Source organism: Lipotes vexillifer, unplaced genomic scaffold (genome assembly GCF_000442215.2).
Source record: "Lipotes vexillifer unplaced genomic scaffold, Lipotes_vexillifer_v1.1 scaffold104, whole genome shotgun sequence".
Classification (NCBI taxonomy): Eukaryota; Metazoa; Chordata; class Mammalia; order Artiodactyla; family Lipotidae; genus Lipotes; species Lipotes vexillifer.
Window position 1 is genome coordinate 1,573,810 of NW_006789458.1, and position 21,661 is coordinate 1,595,470.

General features: G+C 36.6%; 1 protein-coding gene across 1 annotated transcript in view; it reads right to left on the reverse strand.

Annotated features, from left to right (window-relative positions):
• The window catches only part of PLD5 (phospholipase D family member 5), a 483,143-nt gene that overhangs the window by 11,340 nt on the left and 450,142 nt on the right, over positions 1-21,661 (reverse strand). Inside the window, 2 exon segments of the mRNA XM_007462627.1 lie at positions 1,350-1,518; positions 14,689-14,825. Of these exon segments, the coding sequence (XP_007462689.1) occupies positions 1,350-1,518; positions 14,689-14,825 (306 nt within the window).

Genomic DNA, 21,661 nt, shown 5'->3' on the forward strand with positions numbered 1-21,661 from the left:
AAAAGAAATGATGGCCTGGCTTAAATGAAGATTGGAGTCTCTGTTTTATAAAATGTCCAACAGTGAACTATTAATGTTTGGTTTATTCGAGTAATGTGACCATAAGTGTTTGAAAAAATGAAGCTGAGTAAATACTGTAGAGGTTAAAATGATGGATTCTATTTTCCTTGTAGTTTCTTGTAAGTCTTCAATGAGAGCCCTTAATATTTCATGACACAGATTTCAACTGACAGTGCCTTAGTAGCAGGTGTGCTGTGGGGTCAGGAAACAGTGGGTGGGTGGAGACCACTGAATTGTTCTGAGGGGAAGTTAAGAGAAGAGATAGGAGCAAATGCATCATGTGTCACAGGCCCCAGGTATTCTCCTCTCTGCCTCTGCTTGTATTAAACACGTCTTTTTACTTTCTGTATTCTGATGCTTTGAAATCTGGGCCCTTGCTGAGCACAGAGGGACTGTCTTCCAGAGAATGAAGGCTACAGGGATATTCACCACCTCTAGGCCTAACTCATAAATGCCTCTTGTGCACTCCTCCACTCTCTCTTCTTCTGATTAGCCTTGGGATATTGAGGCTCAAGGCCATCTTGGAAGCCATGTGTCAAAGTTGACAGTGGAGCCCCTGTCATCCTGGGTCCCTGAATGCTTCATGGAGCACAATTTTATCACCTAGAAGAGAGCCTGGCACAGAGAAGAGTCAGGTCTCAGTGTACATTTGTTGAATGACTGCAGCGGAGGTTGGGGGAAGCTGAGACCTAAAGGATTAGTGGGCTTTAGTCAGGTAATGCATAGAGGAAACTGTTGTAGGAGAGGAAAGCGCATATACAAGGGCCCTGAGGGGAGGAAGAGGATGTTTCATGTGAGGACCAGAGGAGATTCAAAGGCGAGCTAGAGAGTTAGCATGTTTAGGGTAGTATGAAACCTCAACCTTGCCTCCCTCAACGTATGCAGACACGGATTACGGTGCAGCCCGAGGGACCTGGAACAAGTACAGAAACCCAGGCTGGGGGTACTTTAGGGCTGGGGGAGTCTGTGCTGGTGCATGTTCCAATGCTCTGTTGGTCACAGTCTCACAAATAAGAATAGTAGGTGAAGGAGGAAGTTCAAACAAAATGGATAGGATGCAACTGAAAGTGTATATAAAGAGGGTTATGCTGGCACCAGGAAACTTGGGTTCTAGTCTCCTTTTGGGGGGGATACGGTTGTTTTGAAAAATTAGTTAACCTACCTTTTGAGGTATTTTTCACTATCAAAGATTGTTGTCCTGGTTCTGACTGGAAGTTCATGTGTATGTGTGCTTTCACAGATGTATGAAGGAAATAAACTTTTAATAATTCAGTCAATATAATACTTACAACTTTCAAACTGCAGTTGGCTATTTCAGTGCAAATAGCTTTAAGAGATGAAATAAAGTTAAATGTGAGGGGGTCAGTTTCCTTCCAGAAGCTGATAAGGAGTCGAACTTTAACACTTCGCAAAACTAACGCTTCTCTAATTTTCCCATCCAAGTCTGGCCAGTAAGTCCTGTAGAAATAATATCCATACAGATAAAATAAAGAAGATTAGTTAGTTTGGGGAAATAAATTTTCTAGACTATAGAGAACACTGATGTTAACTTGATCATTACTTTTTTCTGTAATATAAATAACCTTGTAGGATATGTTGAAAAAATGCCAGTCTCCTGGGTTAGGACATTGAGAAATGGTGCTTTACTGGTCCTGTCCAGCCTAAAATGAGGTCTCCTACCACCAGGGCCTCAGGCTGTGTGGGCAGAGGGCACAGACAGACTGACCACCACCACATGTCACCCTCACTACACCTCCAACTCTACCTGGGTCTCAGTTCATATGTGCAAGGAAAATCAACTTTCCAACAGAATTCCAGTTAGGATCCTTGAGCACCCCTTTGTCCCCAAACGCTTCTCAAACCTCTCTTCTTTGGCAAGTGTCACCCCCAATGAGATTTTGCTCTAGTTATCCTAGCTTTCCCACACTCTTATTTCCAAACTGTCTTTGTCTCTCCTTACCAGGACCCCCACTACTCTGGGGCCCTAGAATCCTCCATCAGGCTGTTTCCCCTATAGGCTTAGCCTTTTCCCTGAATTCTTAACCTTTTACTTTGACTAAATCTTGACTCTTCCCTAAGGCCACAGCTTCTCTTAAAGTCCTGCTGTGTATTTTCCACCAGATTGTGCTGTCCACTTGATTTAGGATGTGGGGCCAGCCACTGCCCCCGACCCCCTAAAACACAATGTTTCTTTCAGAACTGTAACTTAGTTCTCATGTTAAAAACAAAACAAAAAAAACCAATAAACTTTCCCACGTTAAAGACAAGTCTCAAATTGCTCTATCTCTCTGTAGCCCTGTAATTTGTAGACCTTTTTTTTATTCATACAAATCTTCCCCTAATTCTGGACCAATTCATTATTTGGACTAATGATATATTATTCAAAATATATAAGTTTCATAATAATTGCACCTCCAAAGGTCTCCTCTTTATATCTGACCCCAGCTTCCTGTCCTTCAGGTTCCTCTACTCTCTTATTTGTACCTGCTCTTTCACCTGTGCGGGCCCCAGATCCAAGGTCCCTCTACTTTTTCCTGGTCCATCAGCTCCTCCTGATCTCCTTTCCCTGACAAACCTAATATCAGTTCTGATCACCTGAAGGACAGTTGCCCCTCTCCCTTCCTTTAGCTCTTTGCAAAATCTAAATCCTAGGTCAGTGCTGTAATACCTTTGGTGTATTTCTATAGCTATAAAGCAGAGGACGACTGGAAAAAGTCATCTCAAGCTTGTGCAGACTGGAGAAAACACAAATGCATTCAGGGCTCTCAATATCATCTGCCAATCCCTATCCTTGTGTTGGGTCAGTTCTACCTCTTGTACCTTTTGTAATTATTCTAAATGTTGCCCCACTCTAGAGAAATTTGTTTTTTCCTTCATTCACAAAATTGGGGATCTTGGTCATGGTCCTCCTCAATGTTCTACCCTGATAGCCACACACATCCTTAACCCCTTCCCTCTAATTCAGAGGATAAGGCAACCCCCCCTTCTCCCCACGCTGTTACCTTGGCCCCCTGCAACTGCATTTGATTAGTCATTCCTTCCCGAAAATATCTTCAACTTCTCCCTCTCTGGCTTCTTCATTTGAGAAAAAAACATAAATCTCTCCCATTCAGAGACCTCTCCTTTGACTCTGCATTGCTCTGTGGCTGGTTTACAATCTCTTTCCTCTTTGAACAAAACTTCTTGAGAGTAGAATCTAGAACCTCTGACTCTACTTCATCACCCCCATTCACTTATCAGCCTACTGATCCTGACCTCCAGCCCATGAATCTTCTGCAAATTTTCTCAAAGTCAGCAGTGATTATCTTAACTGCTAAATCTAATGGTCATCATTCAATTCTTACTTTACCGGTAAACCAGGCTACATGTGGCTATGCTGATGTTTCCTTTTGTTGACCTGAAACAAACAGACTGCCAGGTACTTTTCCAGCAAAGATGGGTTTATTTGGAATCAGCATAGAATTGCAATTCTGGATCTGCAATTATGGGCAAGACACATGCATGACAAGGGAGGGAGAACACTTTTACAGAGGGGAAAAGGAAGTTGGGAGGGCTATGGTAAACAAAGTGTCATGGCCTTTCATTGGCTGAGTCCTTGCCAGGAAAGAAGAGGAATCTGTCTTTTTCCTGTTAGGCTCTGCTATCCTAGCAGGGTGTGAGAACTTCTCCTTCTGGTCTCTCAACTCTGTTTAATTGAGGTTTCTGTTTATTAATTTTTTACACTTTCTTTTTAAAATTGATTCCATTGGCTTCTTTTTCTTTTGCTAGCAATCATTTTTATTTTTTTGAATTTTATTTTATTTTTTTTATACAGCAGTTTCTTATTAGTTATCTATTTTATACCTATTAGTGTATACATGTCAAACCCAATCGCCCAATTCAGCACACTACCATCCCCACCCCACTGCGGTTTTCCCCCCTTGGTGTACGTACGTTTGTTCTCTACATCTATGTCTCTATTTCTGCCCTGCAAACCGGTTCATCTGTACCATTTTTCTAGGTTCCACATATATGCATTAATATACGATATCTGTTTTTCTCTTTCTGACTGACTTCACTCTATATGACAGTCTCTAGATCCATCCATGTCTCTACAAATGACCTAATTTCGTTCCTTTTTATGGCTGAGTAATAATCCATTGTATATATGTACCACATCTTCTTTATCCCTTCGTTTGTCAATGGGCATTTAGGTTGCTTCCATGACCTGGCTATTGTAAATAGTGCTGCAATGAACATTGGGGTGCATGTGTCTTTTTGAATTGTGGTTTTCTCTGGGTATATGCCCAGTAGTGGGATTGCTGGATCATATGGAAATTCTATTTTTAGTTTTTTAAGGAACTTCCATACTGTTCTCCATAGTGGCTGTATCAATTTACATTCCCACCAACAGTGCAAGAGGGTTCCCTTTTCTCCACACCTTCTCCAGCATTTATTGTTTGTAGTTTTTTTTTTTTATGAAAACGTTTTTTTTTTAATAGTGTATGATCCTCAATATCAATATTATACCATCTTGAGCTGGCAAAGACATTGTTTATCTGGTATCAAGTGAAGAAAATAAAATATCAAGATATCATTCTTTATTGTTGAACAAGTCCAATCATTATATGTAGTTTGTTCTTCCTAAGTGAATTAGTACACATTTGGCTTTCTTTTTATTCTGCACATACACACACTGTATTTTATTTTTACAAGATATAAATAAACTGACACCAAGCATTGTAAATGGATGACCACAACAAAAGCAACAATGATTGCAATTACCAAACACAAAACACACTTATACGATGTCATAATATTGACATTCAGTCCAGTAATCCTCCACTGTAACAGCTCCTTTACTTTGCAGTGAAAATTGATTTGTATATTTTTTGCCTCTGAGTCCTTGTGGGTTTTCTTTGTGTGTGTTCAAACAGAAAGTCACAAAAATTATAATCATCCTCATCAGTTCACTCAGTCCCATGTAATTAATTTTTTTTTATCTTGATCTTTTGTTAGCAGTTTTATGAATTAATCAGTTTTCCATTAGAGTTCAGAAAATGATTATTCATTCAGTTCAGCAGTATAGTCATTTACCAGAAACCTGTACTTGTCAGTCTTTTCCATGAATTCCTTGAAGATGAAACACTTTTATAGGAACATTTCTGCAAAAGCATCAGAGTACACCCAGAACTGTCTGTAAATAAGAAAAGACTTAAAAATGACCACAGTTAAAGATTTGATGAAAGCTTATAATAATGCAATTGACAAGGAAATTTAGTTATTTCTGAGATATACATTTTAAAGTAATAACTAGAATTTTGACTTATACATTATATCAGAACATATAAGATTTTTAGAAATTTCATTAATGTCTGAAACATTTATATTAACATATTTCCATAAAAATAACCCAAAGAAACTTTAGTATCAGTTGTTTTTTTTTCGTTGTTTGTTTTTGATTCTGCAGGTTCTTATTAGTCATCAGTTTTATACACATTAGTGTATACATGTCAATCCCATTGCCCAATTCAGCACACTACCATCCTCACCCCACCGCGGTTTTCCCCCCTTGGTGTCCATATGTTTGTTCTCTACATCTGTGTCTCAACTTCTGCCCTGCAAACTGGTTCATCTGTACCTTTTTTCTAGGTTCCACATACATGCGTTAATATACGATATCTGTTTTTCTCTTTCTGACTTACTTCTCTCTGTATGACAGTCTCTAGATCGATCCACATCTCAACAAATTACTCAATTTAGTTCCTTTATATGGCTGAGTAATATTCCATTGTATATATGTACCACATCTTCTTTATCTATTCATCTGTTGATGGGCATTTAGGTTGCTTCCGTGACCTGGCTATTGTTAATAGTGCTGCAATGAACACTGGGGTGCATGTGTCTTTTTTTTTTTTTTTTTTTTGTGGTATGCGGACCTCTCACTGTTGTGGCCTCTGCCGTTGTGGAGCACAGGCTCGGGACGTGCAGGCTCAGCGGCCATGGCTCACAGGCCTAGCCACTCCGCAGCATGTGGGATCTTCCCGGACCGGGGCATGAACCCGTGTCCCCTGCATCGGCAGGTGGACTCTCAACCACTGCGCCACCCGGGAAGCCCGCATGTGTCTTTTTGAATTATGGTTTTCTGTGGGTACATGCCCAGTAGTGGGATTGCTGGATCATATGGTAATTCTATTTTTAGTTTTTTAAGGAACCTCCATACTGTTCTCCATAGTGGCTGTATCAATTTACATTCCCACCGACAGTGCAAGAGGGTTCCCTTTTCTCCACACCCTCGCCAGCATTTGTTTTTTGTAGATTTTCTGATGATGCCCATTCTAACTGGTGTGAGGTGATACCTCATTGTAGTTTTGATTTGCATTTCTCTAATAATTAGTGATGTTGAGCAGCATTTCATGTGCTTCTTGGCCATCTGTATGTCTTCTTTGGAGAAATGTCTATTTAGGTCTTCTGCCCATTTTTGGATTGGGTTGTTTCTTTTTTTAATATTGAGCTGCCTGAGCTGTTTGTATATTTTGGAGATTAATCCTTTGTCTGTTGACCTGTTTGCAAATATTTTCTCCCAGTTTGAGGGTTGTCTTTTCATCTTGTTTATAGTTTCCTTTGCTGTGCAAAAGCATTTACGTTTCATTAGGTCCCATTTGTTTATTTTTGTTTTTCTTTCCACTACTCTGGGAGGTGGGTCAAAAAAGATCTTGCTGTGATTTATGTCAATGAGTGTTCTTCCTATGTTTTCCTCTTCCACTGGCTTCTATGACTCTATGGTTTGCTGGTCTGTCCCTTATCTCTTGGACTGTAGCAAATCGTCCTTTGATTAAAACACAGTGGAGGCTCCTCAAGGTCACAAGACTCCCCAGTAGTCAGGTCCTCTTGCTCCTTGTCCTTGCCCTGTCTCCAATTTGATCTCTCACCACCTTATCTTGGGCTCTATGTTCCTGCACTGAACTTGTTATAGATCCTGGCAAGGACCAGGCTATTTTTTTCCATTTGAAACTTTGCTCAAGCTCTCCTTTCTACCTGGACAACTCCCTTGCTCACACTTTTTTCTAACTCATGCATATGTTTAACTGTAATTTGGGTAGCATTTCCTCTAATAAGCTTCTTCAAACTCTGAAACTGCCATAGAAGCCTTTTCACCAAATATCTATAATATTCTGTACACATATCTATTGTTCTCTCCACCCCACTATGCTATGAAAATATATTCTGTGTCCATGTGCCCCTAATGGATAAAGTTCCTGGGACTACACACTGTGCACACTTTAATCACTCTTGCACAGTGCCCAATAAATATTTGTTGAATGAATACATAAATGAAATATATAAATACCCCAGAGACTAACAGGCCTACCTTTAAAAAATCAAATCAATTTGATATATAATGCTATGTAAGTTTGAAGTATACAGCATGTTATATTGATAAATTTATATATTATAATATGATTGCCAATGTAGTGATATTTATCACATTACATCATTATAGTACAATATTATTGTCTGTATTCATTATACTGTGCATTAGGTCTCTATGGTTCATTTACTACTCATTACAAGTTTGTACCCTTAAACACCATCACTCTCATCCACCCTTCCACCCACCCCACTGTTCCCAGGGCACCATCATTTTACCATTTTACCATTATTTTATAGGTTTAACTTTTTTAGACTCCACTTGTAAGTGATATCATTTAGTACTTGTCTTTCTCTCTCTGACTTATTTTGCTTATCATAATGTCCTCAAAGTCCATCCATGTTGTTGCAAATGGCAGTATATTCTCCTTTCTCATGACTGGATAATATTCCATTGTGTAAATGCACTACATCTTTTTAATCCATTCATTGATAAACATTTGGGTTGTTTCCATATCTTGGCTACTGTGAATAATGCTGTGATAAGCATGGGAGTGTATACATCTCATCAAGATCCCATTTTCATTTCCTCTGAGTATATACCCAGAAGTGGAATTGTTGGATCATATGCTAGATCTATTTTTAAATTTTTTGAGAAACTTCCATATTGTTTTCCATACAGGTTGGACCAACTTACATTCCCACCAATAGTATATAAAGGTTCCCTTTTCACCACATCCTTCCTAGCAACTGTTTTCTTTTCGTCAAGAAGAGTCATTATAACAGTGGGAGGTGATATCTCATTGTGGTTTTGATTTGCATTTCCCTGATAATTAGTGATGATGAGCATTTTTTTCATGTATCTGTTGGCCATTTTGATATACTCTTTGGAGAAATGTCTATTTAGTTCTTTTGCCCATTTTTAAAAATCAATTTTTTTTGTTATTGTTGTTATTGAGTTGACTGAGTTCTTTATATACTTTGGATATTAACCCCTTATCTGATATGAGGTTTAAAAACTTTTCTCCCATTCTGTGGGTTGTCTTTTCATTTTGTTAATTGTTTGTTTTGCTGGGAAAAAGCTTTTGAGTTTGATGTAGTCCTTTTTGTTGATTTCTTTTTTTTGCTGTTTGTACTTTTGGCATTATGCTGAAAAATTATTGCCGGGACCAATATCAATGAGCTTTCTCCCTAGGTTTTCTTCTAGGAGTTTTACAGTATCACGTCTTATGTTTAAGTCTTTGATCCATTTCAAGTTAATTTTCGTGGATGGTGTGAGACAGGGCCCAATATCATCTTTTGGCATGTGTTTCTCCAGTTTTCCCAGCACTATTTGTTGAAGAAACTATCCTTTCCCTGTTGGGTATTCTTGGCTCCCTTGTTGAATATTAGTTGACTGTGTATGCTGGGGTTTAATTCTGGTTCTCTATTCTGTTCCATTTGTTGACATGTCCATTTTTGTGCCAGTACCATACTGTTTTTATTACTACGGCTTTGTGGTATAGTTTGAAATCTGGAAGTGTGATATTTCCAGCTTTGTTCTTTTTTTCTCAGGATTGGTTTGACTATTCAGGGTCTTTCTTGGTTCTACACAAATTTTCAGATAGTTTCTTCTATTTCAGTGAAGAATGCATTTGTTATTTTGATGGGGATTGCACTGAATCTGTATATTGCTTTGGATAGTATGGCCATTTTAACAATATTAATTCTTCCAATCTCTGAATGTGGATGTCTTTTCATTTGTTTGTGTCTTCTTTGATATCTTTCAGCAAAGTTTTGTAGTTTTCATTGTACATATCTTTCACCTACTTGGTTAAATTTATTCCTAAATAGTTTGTGGTTTTTTTGATGGTATTGTGAATGGGATGAGTTTCTTTATTTCTTCCTAAGATCCTTCATCATTAGTGTAAAGAAATGCAATTGATTTCTGTATGATAATTTTGTATCCTGCCACTTTACTGAAATTATTAATTCAAATATTTTTTGACTGATTCTTTGGGATTTTTCTCTATTTAAGAACATATTATCAACAAATAATGGAAACTTTAAATCTTCCTTTCTGATCTGAATGCCTTTCATTTCTTTGTCTTGCCTAATTTGCTCTAGCTAGGACTTCCATTACTATATTGGACAGGAATGGTAAGGGTAGGCATCATTCTTTGTTCCAGATCTTACATTTACAATTTCTCTCCATTAAATATAATGTTAGCTGTGGGTCTATCGTATATGACCTTTATTTTGTTGAGGTATGTTCCTTCCACATCCAGTCTGTTAAGAGTTTTTATCATGAAAGGATGTTGTATTTTGTCAAGTGCTTTTTCTGCATTTATTGAGATGATCATGTGATTTTTATCTTTTATTTTATTGATATGATGTGTGTAATAACATTTATTGGTTTGTGTATTTTGAACTATCCTTGCATCCCAGGAATAAATCCCACTTGGTAATGGTGTATCATCTTTTTAATGTGTTCTTGAATTTGGTTTGCTAATCTTTTGTTGAACATTTTTGCATCTATAATCATCAGGGATATTAATGTATAGTTTTCTTTTTTTGTGCCATCCTTATCTGGCTTTGGATTCAAAGTAATGCTGGGCTTGTAGAATGAGTTTGGAACTGTTCTCTCCTGTTGGATATTTTGGAAGAGTTTGAGGAGAGTTGGTGTTGTTTTCTGAACATTTGGAAGCATTCTCCAGTGAGATGTCTGGCTCTGGAGTTTTTGATTACTGATTCAATCTCTATACTCAATACTGGTCTGTTCAGATTTTCTATTTCTTCCTGATTCAGAGTTGATAGGTTATGTGTTTCTAGAAATGTATCCATTTCTTCTAGTTTATGTAGTTTGTTGGCATATAATTGTTCATGGTAGCCTCATAGATTCTATGTATTTCTGTAATTTCAGTTGTAACATCTTATCTTTCATTTCAAATTTTACTTATTTGAGTCTTCTCTCTTTTTTTCTTAATCTAGCTAAAGTTTGGTCAGTTTTTTTAATCTTTTTGAATAACCAGATCTAAATTACATTGATCCCTTTTATTATTTTTCTAGTCTCTATTTCATTTATTTCTGTTCTGATCTTTATCATTTCCTTCCTTCTGATAACCTGAGGCTTAATTTGTTCTTATTTTTCTAGTTCATTGAGGTGTAAAGTAGGCTTATTATTTGAGATCCTTCTAATTTTGTAATATATATGTTATATTAAGCATGTATGTTCCTCTCAGAACTGCTTTTGTTGTATCCCACAGTATTTGATATGTTGTCTTGTCTTTCCTTTTTTTAATTGAGGTATAGTTGATTTATAATATTATTGAAGTTTCAGTGATTCAATATTTTTATAGATTATACTACATTTATAGTTATTATAAAATATTCCATGTGGTGTACAATATATCCTTATAGCTTATTTTATACAGAGCAGTTTGCACCTCTTAATTCCCTATCCCTATCTTGTCCCTCCTCCATTTTCCACTCCCCACTGGTAACCACTAGCTTGTTCTCTATATCTGTGAGTCTGTTTCTGTTTTGTTATATCCACCTATTAAGTGATATAATACAGTATTTGTCTTTCTTTGTCTGACTTATTTCACTAAGCATAATACCCTTCAGGTCCATCCATGTTGTTGCAGATAGCAAAATTTCATTCGCTTTTATGACTGAGTAGTATTCCATTACATATATATACCACATCTTCTTTATCCATTCATCTGTTGATGGACACTTAGGCTGCTTCCATGTCTTGGCTATTGTAAATAGTGCTGTTATGAATGTTGAGGTGCATGCATCTTTTTGAATTAGTGTTTTCATTCTCTTCAGATATATACCTAGTAGTAGAATTGCTGGATCATACAGTAGTTCTATTTCTAGTTTTTTGAGGAAACTCCACACTGTTTTCCACAGTGGCTGCACTGATTTACATCCTAACCGACAGTGTACAAGGGTTCCATTTTTTCCCACATCCTCACCAACATTTGTTATTTGTGGCCTTTTTGATGACAGCCATTCTGACAGGTGTGAGGTGATATCTCATTATGGTTTTGATTTGTATTTCTCTGATAATTTGCGATGTTGAGCATCTTTTCCTGGCCTGTTGGCCATCTGTATGTCTTCTTTGGAAAAACATCTATTCAGGTCTTCTGTCCATTTTTAAATCAGGATGTTTGGGGTTTTTTTGATGTTGAGTTGTGTGAACTGTTTACATATTTTGGATATTAACCCCTTATTGGCCATATCATTTGCAATATAATAATTTTCATGTTTCTAGTTGTGGGCTTTTTTTTCCTCTTAGAGAAGTCCGTTTAACATTACTTTTAAAACTGCTGCTCTTTTAGTTTTTGCTTGTCTGTAAAACTTGATCTCTCCATCAAATCTGAATGAGAACCTTGCCAGGTAGAGTATTCTTGGTTGTAGGTTTTCCCCTTTCATCATTTTATATCATTCCTTTCTGACCTGCAGAGTTTTTGCTGAGAAGTCAGCTGTTAGCCTTATGGGAGTTCCCTTGTATGTAATGTGCTGCTTTTCCCTTGCTGCTTTTAATATTCTCTCTTATTTTTAATTTTTGCCATTTTAATAACCATATGTCTTGTTGTGTTCCTCTTTGAGTTGATCCTGTTTGGGACTCTCTGTAATTCCTGGACTTCTATGTCTGTTTCCTTTCCCAGGTTAGGGAAGTTTTCAGCTATTATGTCTTCAAATATGTTCTCTGCCCCTTTGTCTCTCTTCTCATTCTGGGACCCCTATAATGAAAATGTTAGTATTCTTGATGTCCCAGAGGTCTCTTAAACTGTCCTCATTTATTTTTCTTCTTTTTTCTGTCCAATGTCAGTGATTTCTACTACTCTGTCTTCCAGCTTGCTGATCCATTTTCCTCTGTATCATTTAGTCTACCATTGATTCCTTCTAGTGTATTTTTCATTTTGGTTATTGTAGTCTTCATCTCTGCTTGGTTGTTCTTTATCTTTTCTCTTTGTTAAAAACTTCTAAATTCTCACTTTTTTCATCCATTTTTCTCCTGAGTTCTTTGATCATCTTTATGATCATTACCTTGAACTCTTTCTCAGATAAGACTGCCTATATCCAGTTCACTTAGTTCTTTTTCTGGTTTTTAAGCTTGTTCCTTAATTTAGAACATGTTCATATTTAATCTTTGCCTTCATCTGATATGAACTGAATGATTTTTGCTGATTCAGATGCTTAATGGTCATGAGACCCCCTCAGGGGAGGAATAATCTCTGGTGCCTGTCAGTGCAGACATGCTTCTCCCTTAGTAGTCAGTTCTAATTTTACCTTTGGCCCCTTTAAGTCCCCCTGTGCCCCTTTTGGCAGTATGGAGTGCAGCTGAGAATGCCTCTGGATCTCCATCTGCCCAATGCTGCCTATATGTAATTTACCCACAATAAACTTCATAATTGCTTGTTTTTTGGTGTCAAAGTTCCTTCCCAGTTTGGAGAATATATTCAATATCTCTGCCTACCAATATCAACCATTTCTAATTTGGAAACATGTAGATTTTTTCTCTTTCATTTTATGTTTACTGTGCAGACTAAAGTTTAAGTTTGTAGGTTATTAACACACTGTTAATTGAAAATATCTAATTGTTTATTCAAGTTGAATTCATGCCTAAAAATTCTCTCCAGGATGATGTAAAAACAAGTCCGTTCTTTAAAATCTTTTTTCATTCATATGATTGAGAAGAATTTAATTTTAACCTTAATGTGTGAACTACTTCTTATGTCTCTGATGGCTTTTCATTTAAAATGCTAGAGATATTAACAGGTTTGAAATACCATCAGTATAATAAAAGAACTGCTCTTTGAATAATAACAATAATGGTATTTTAATAATCAAAATGTAAGACTTCGGGTCAGTTTCTAGTTCTTTAAGTTTTCTCTAATTTTTGTATTTCCAAGATATTTTAGATTATCCATACTAATTCCTTCCCCCTTGTCTATGAAGGATCCTAATTTTGTTTGTTTTAAGGGACTTCATGGAATGAAGGTTTTTCCAATCCTCTGAAATTATCATCCCATCCTAATAAGTCCATAAACTTGAACTTATTCTCCCAAATAACAGGAAAATCAGGTATAACCTATCATGTTTCAAACTCTTCCCAAAGTGAAGCTGAAGTCTAAGACAAAATCTAAAATCAAATAAACAATAAATGGAAAAAACATAAAAAAGAGGGATTGAAAAAATGAAAGCATGTGGAAAAAAATCCATGAATGTTCAAAGGGTGCACAGTGTTTTAAAGTAAAGGTGTCCTAATAATGTGCATCTTGCAGCCTACAATTGTTTTTGACAATCATTAGGAGTCATCACTTTCTGGGAGAAACACATCTTTTGCAATCTTAAAGTCATTTGCCTAGAGAAGTTGTATATTATGCATATGTGAGGTTGGCAATATGAAAAATATTCAAGCAATATAGGGCACATCACATTATTTAACCTCAGTAAATGGTTATTCTGAAACTGTAATTTTCCAAGTTAAAAAGGTCTCAGGTTGTACCCCTAGAAATTTGCACTTTGGAAACTTTTCCTGGATTAAATGGATTATTCAAAACATTTACAAGCACCCAAATCTCTGCATTCCCTGCAAGAAAGCAAAAGTGAGAAATACTTGGGGCCTAGCCATGCATTTATGACTTAGAGACATAAATTCTGCTCCTAAGTTGATTCTAAGTATTTCCACACTTAAACAGTGATGAATATTAAAAAATAAATCTCCATTTTAAGATACTCTCTTCCTCTTACAGATGGATGGATTGACTGAGAACATACATATTTTAAGTTCCTTTCTCCTTAAGTGGAAAAGATAGTATGAAAATTTAGCATTTAATGAAGACCTACATGAATACAACAAAGTGATACCTCCTTTAAGGAAAATCTTGCCAGACCTACTCAGTTTCAGTATGTCCTTCAGGTACCTCTCAACTGATAATTTTCAAAAAAACTTTTATCAAATAATTTAAATTTTTTTATTTATTTATTTTTCCAAATAATTTTCAAGTTGAAAACAATCCAATCTTTATTCTAAAGTTCCTCTCATGCTTATAATGCAAACTACTGAGGTGGTTCTGTGGGATAAGACCCTGAGTCCTTAAAGTGCTCTGAGAGAGGAGATGCACCATGGGTGAGCTGCAAATGTACACTGAGATGTGAATGGTGTGCAACCTAATGTGACCTGATAGCATCTCAGTGTCCATGGTGTTTTCTCCTGTGGTCTCCAGTTTAGTGTCTGGCCCTGGAGCCCAGGATCTAAGCTGAGATTGCACACTCACTGACCTTTTGGTGCTTGTGCTGGAGATAGGCAGGTAGTCCATGACTGCGATGTACACGTATTGCTTGGCATCATCTATTACACTGTAGATGGCGTCTATGTCAAAGCTTCTGTTTTTAGGGCAAAACAGTTTGGGAGAATTCTGTGAAGACACAAAAACCAAACTTTTAGAGTATTAATTTTTGCAATCTGGGGATTTCTCTTTTTTGTTGTTATTTAAAATTTTTTAAAAATGAATCTTGGCTTTTAACCAATTTTTGCAAACCTACTTTCCAGTTCTTTATGAGATTAAGACAAATACATTTTCAGTTCTATCAAAGTTGAGGCAAGTAGAAAACAAGGTGTATGGGGGATGGGTCTCAAATCTGTCCGTTAAGTCAGTTTTGGGAGGGAATTCTTGTTTTCAATACACACACCTCTTATTTTTATGAGTGATCTAACTCTAAACTTAACATGACTCTGGTATACATCCCTGTCATACATAGTTAATTTTCTCAGACATTACCATATATAGTGTATATGTGCATATAGCAAGCCATTTATGCTAGAAGTTATTTCACTTGAAAGGTAATGTGGCCATGAAGATGTTCAAGACACATGGTCTGAAAATCTTGTGTGTTTTATTTTTTTTTCCCAAATCTTTCATCGAGTGAGGAAGAGGAGTGTTGATTGTTGAGAAAGGGTCATCAGTAATTCTAGAGGAAAAACCAAGTGACTTATTAAGATGCCAAGTTCATAGGAGAGACAGGGCCTTAAGAAAACTGAAAAAAGAGGCAAATTATACTTGAGGTATTTTTCTTATGTTGCTCGAAGTGGTTTCCATCTTACAGAAGTACGATGTTTTTAGATAAAGTTGCTATAGAAAGATAAAGATGTACTTTGGTTTTCTCATTGGTTTTCCACTGGACAAGACTGAAAGGAGCATTTCTGTAGTTCCTGCATTACTCTGACAAGCAAGAAACCAAGTGAAGGAACACAAAAAAAGCAATTGGTGCTTAGTACCAAAGGCCATATAAACAGTTTCTGGAACTGCCTGGAATGGCAGTACTGGGTCCTTCATCAAATGTTCTACCAGTAATGGCGGTCAGGGTCCCTGACAAATGTTTGGGAACAACTCCCCACACAGTGCTGGTGGGAATCGCTATCCCAGCTTAGAGAGAGGGAAGATGAAGCGCTCGGACTGGATGCCCAACTGAGGAGGAGTGTGGGGCTGAGAAAGGAGCCTGTTTAAGGGCCACACCCACCAGGCATCCCTACTCAGAATGTTGTCTTGGCAGGTGATTATCAGAATGAGTTTTTGATTTAAATTACTTTCCTTCTGGAATGAGGATGAGCTTCTAAGTATTAAAAAAAACAACTAATGCTAAAAGAGAGAAATAAACCACAACAAAAAAGCCCAAAACAAAACAATAAAAGATAAATAAACAAACAAACAAACAAAAGCCAATGCTCATCCTACACCTCTTCCCCAGCACACACATATGCAGATACCCCATCTGTCACCAAGATAGATGGCTTGGGCTTCTGCAGTGTCTCTCATGTTGTCCCTCCCTCTTACTCCAGATTGCTGTTTCCCTCATTCAGGCACTGGTGCTGTTTGCTGGGGCTTTTATATGTCTTCTGAACTCATTTCCTTGTCTCCTCGATGCTTAAAAGACAAACAAACAAACATGTGTCACTCTCAGGACTCCTGGTTTCTTGGAATCCAGTCTGATCTCATTGGAAGGGATGGATCCATGTATCCTCTGAGTTCTGGCCCTCCCATTTCTCTGCCTCCTTCATTTACTGGCTACCATGCCTTCTGTGCCCCAAGTTAAAATAATCATCAGCCCATGGCTATGCTCTCATCTTGTCTGCCTCTGTGTATTTGCTCCTGCCAGCCCCTCCGGCTGATGTGTTTTCCTATCTCTGCCTATCAGAGTCCTATACATTCTCAAAGTTCTAGCTCATATACTATCTCCTTATGAAATTTTTTAATATTGTCACCTAGAGGCTACTTCTCCTTTTCTGTCCTCCCATAATATGATTTATTTGTTATATTGTTTACTGTATTCAAACTTATAATTACTCACACTTGTCTCATGTCCTTGCTTGGACTGATATACCTTGATTTTAGGAATTTCATTTTACTCAATTTTTCTATCTCCATTAATAAATTAAATATTCAAATTCATTAATTTCCTCAGCCTATTGGGTCTGCTTTAAACATTCTTTAGGTTTAACATGGAGAATCTAAGGATCTTAGCTCTAGACAGGAGCCTAGGTCAACTCTGAAATGTGTCCAAATGCCCATGTTTTTGCTTCAGTTAGGAATTTCCTGAATTTCTTTGCATGTTCCCAAAACTGGATTTTGGTTTCAGGGAGGAACAAATTTAGACACAGAGTTGCTAGTTTCTTTACATTTGCTATTTTCTAATAAGTTTGGATACTGTGCCTTTGGTGATAGAGCATTTATATGCTGGTGATGTGCCAGGTTCCAGCATTTATAACCTGTAGCATGCTGGGCATGTCCCTTACACTTCCTGAGCCTCTGTTTCCAATGAGATAAGAACAGAAAAAAATCTTTCACACTGGTTTGCCTTGTGGCTTAAATAAGAGAATGGCCTACTCCTGGCTGGGTCTGCTCCTCTTCTGCACTTGCTTTCATTCATTCATCAACTATTCCTAAGTACCTGCCACTCACCTAGCTCTAGTCTAGGCACTTGGCATACATCAGTGATCAACATAAGATTCCTGCTTTGTGCAGCGTCATTCCAGCACGTGCTACATTGTACTGCATTCATTTGTCTGTGTGATTCTCCACAAGCTTGTGAGCTGCTTGGTTGTATGTCTCTGGCACCTTGTGCCATGACATACTTAGCACATATTATATGCTCAATAAATATTTGTGGAATGAATGTGAAAGTGCTTCTTAATTTAGTAAGTGTTGGAGACTTGTTTGACCCCCAAGCTCTACTCCTAGCTGGAGTTGCTTCACTCTAGGTATTTACATCCATGTGTGAATAGACCTTTATTTTTACATACCTTTTTCTTTCCTATGTTCCCATTGCCAACCCAATGCCTAGAGCATGGCAGATGCTTCATGTGTTTATTAAGGAAATGCATGACTATTTGTATGAGTACCTCTGCCCCTGGGGTCATGGTAGTACTTGACTGTGTCCTCTGATTTGTCAGAGGAAATTAACTAGTTCTGATTGTTTAATTACAGAGAAGGCTGTTAAGTTCCCTTTTTATCATTCCTGAATTAATTTTCTGAGCCTTGCACTGTGTACTCCTTTATTCCATAGCAAAATATAAGGAGAAGGAAAATACAGATCCTTTTCTTTATTTCAGCTCTGTGATGATCTTTTACCAATCAAGTGCTCATGAGGCATTTTGATAATAAGTAATCTATGTTTCTTTCTTACATCTATAAATGCCTTATATTTGCATGTACCTTGTTTTGCATATTCATTAAATACTTGCTTTAGTATGGTTTTGATTTATTTCCTAACAGTTTCCTGGTTTTTTAAAAAAAATCCATATTCTATTCCCAGAATATATATGTTAAAATGTAAGTAAACATGAAAAGACAACCCACAGAATGGGAGAAAATATTTGCAAATCAAGTACATTCTTGTATCTAGAATGTATAAAAAACTCTTACAACTCAATAACAAAAAAAAAAGTAATGTAATTGAAAAATTGGCAGAGGATTTAACAGACAGTTCTCTAAAAAGATATACAAATGGCCAGTAAGTGTATTAAGATATACAAATGGCCAGTAAGTGCATTAAAATATGCAAATAAAAATCATGAGACAAATTTCACACCTGCCAGGAAGGCTAAAATAAAACAGAAAATAGCAGGTGTTGGCAAATATGTGGAGAAACTGAAACCCTCATTTATTGCTGGTGGAATTGTAAAATGGTGCAGCCAATTTGGAAAAGTTTGTCAATGCCTCAGAATGTTTAACATAGAGTTACCACAGTACCCAGCAATTTCACTCCTAAGCATAAACCCAGAAGAACTGAAAATGGGTATTCAAATAAAAATTTGTACATGAAGGTTCATAGGAGTACTATTCACAATAGCCAAAAGGTAAAAACACTCAAATGTCCATCAACTGATGGACAGATAAACAAAATGTGATATATCCATACAGTGGAATATTATTTGGCCATAAAAAGGAAAAAGTACTGAGTCATGCACTTCAAAAACATTATACTAAGTGAAAGAAGTCAGTTACAAAAGACTGCATATTGTATTACTTCATGTATATGAAGTGTCTAGAAAAAGGCAAATCCTTAGAGACAGAAAGTATATTAGTGGTTTCTAAGGGCTGAGGGAAGGGGAAAATGGAGAGTGACTACTAATGGGTATGGCTTTTTCCTTTGTGGTGATGAAAATATTCTAAAATTAGAAGGTGGAGATGATTGTAAAACTCTGTGACTATACTAAAACCCACTGAGTTTTATACTTTAAAAGGATGAATTTTATGGTAGTAAGTTATATATCAATACATCTATTAAAATGTAATTAAAATATAGAGCAAAGATTATAAAGGGGTATTTAATTATATTTTTCAGAGTAGCACCAAGTTCTATTCAATGTCTGCCCTCACTCACTAAATAAATCTCAGTTTACAGGATTGATGGATGAATGAACTAAACAATAGACAACAAGAAATGAAATCTCTCTAGCACCCAGATCAATAAAAACAGACCTTGAACTAACTAGTCTTTACCTTGGAAATCAAATGCATAATCTCAAGAGCTCTAAAAAGAACTTCACAAAATAGGACAAAAACTCAGCCTTATTGTTCCTATCTTCTGATTTCAACGGGGAATGTAAGAAAATTAGAATGATTTGGCCCCAAGTTATTAGAAATCACATACTTAAATCTAACCAAGTGCCTCTTTGTGTTCCATGAGAAAATTAGAAATAATTCATATCTATATCATAACTTAAAATTTATATTTAACCATGCTAAGTTATTATCACCTAAAATCTAATTTTGGTAATGATAATTCTTAAGGCCTTCAAATACATATATTTTGAGTGTTAATTTAGTCTTGGGACTGTCAGCTTATAAGAATATAATATACTATTTTAAGATATTTTACAACAAATATTTTGAACTTAAATGAATTTGTCTTGGCATTTGTTTGGCACATATACTCAGAAAACTATATGTATCCTGGAACTTCTTATTGATATTACGACTAGTAGAACCAATCCAACATTTATTGCTGCTTTAGGGAGGCTTGAGGGAGGTACTGGGAATAACAATAATGAAGAGAGTATAGTATATAACCTTCAGAGCCTGATAAAATAGTGGGAGAGATAATAAATAAATAGTTACAAAAATGTGATAAATGCTATAACAGAGGCGAGATCAAGGAGCTCTAAGTAAATGATACCAATTCCAATATTGGGAATATTGACTTTTATTTATCTTATACCTGTAAGATTTTATACCTCTGTAAAAATGGTGTTCAATTAATATCTGTTTAACTGAAATTCAAAGGTAGGCTTGAGATATTAATAAGAAATGGAAAATAAAATAATTTAAAATAATAAAATAAATAAAAATAGAAAACAAAGGTGCTGTATGGTTAAAAGACTATACTTGAAGGACTGTTAAAAAAGCTCAACTTATTTTGTGGCAAACCATTTAATAAAAATCAGTTTATAAATTTGCCCTGGAATCCAGCAAAGCCCTTGCATTTTCATACATTTTATTAAAGGCTTGGGCCCTCTCTCTGAAGTAGAGATGTTAACTTTGGGATCAACAAAGGAGGACTCCCCCACTTTTTTAAGGGTCAGATTTTAAATTTATGCAGCAATGACATTCACTCATCTCTAAGATTCAAACTGTAAATTCAAAGTCCAGCAACTATCTGAAATTTGCTTATAATTCATCTATTTCTTGCTGCTTTAATCTGTTCTACTGGACTCCTGGGGTGTAATGTTACCATATGGATTAGTGGTTCCTTGGCAAATTTCTTATTGCAACTAATCTACAAATTGAGAATAATATCTGGTTTTCTTGCCTTATAGGGTTGTCTTGAGAGGAAATAAAATTGAATATATGCATTTTATTAGTAAAATGCCCTATATGATATGCTACATGCTACTGCATTATTGACCTCCACACATACCAAAAAAAGGGTTTTTTTTTTTTTTAGTTCTACTTGACGAAAATCTTTCATAGTCTATTTTATATTATTCACACTTATGTGAATTTGTTTAAGACAAGCAACTTCAATTTTCTCTCTACTGCTAGATTTCTAAATTTTCAAAATGTGCTTTCATTTTAATGGGCAAAAAGGCTACTATTCACTCTTCCATGAAAAGCTCTTCAGTGACATAAAAGTTGTTGGCATAGAAGCACAGCTTGACAGTGGAGAAACAGCCATATTAAATTGGGAGCATGGTTTAGAGAAGTTTACCTGAGCATCAGGATCAATTCAGAAGCCTGATTCAAATCAAAATTCTAAGGTCTCACCCAGGTCCAGTGGATCAGATCCTGGTGAGGATGGGGGGACTGTAAGTTTGCATTTTAAACAGGTTCCCCGTCTGGTTCTTAGATACTTTAAAGTTTGAGGACCAGAACTGTAGGTCCAGATATTTACATTGCCCACTCTCAGCAACACTGTGGGGATAGCTGCGGTGTGTGGGCAGGGGGTGGTGGTTTTCAAGTGTAATCAGAGGCCTGGAAACAGTGCCCTGCCCTTTTGGATGGGCCTCTTGCCCCCCAGCCTCTATCAAATACAATAGTTCTGCTTTTAGCTGTTTTACACACTGGGGTTCCCTCAGATTTGTTTCATCAGAGGGCTCTACTGCTAAGATCAAGTCTGAAAATCATTGATGAAAGGCATCAAAAATTGCGTCTGGTATCAGAAGACCTGGGCACTTGTGTTTCTCTTGGCACCTGCCATCTGACAGTCTTTGTGCTAGTAGATAAACTTCAAGATCTTCATTTGTAACACAGTC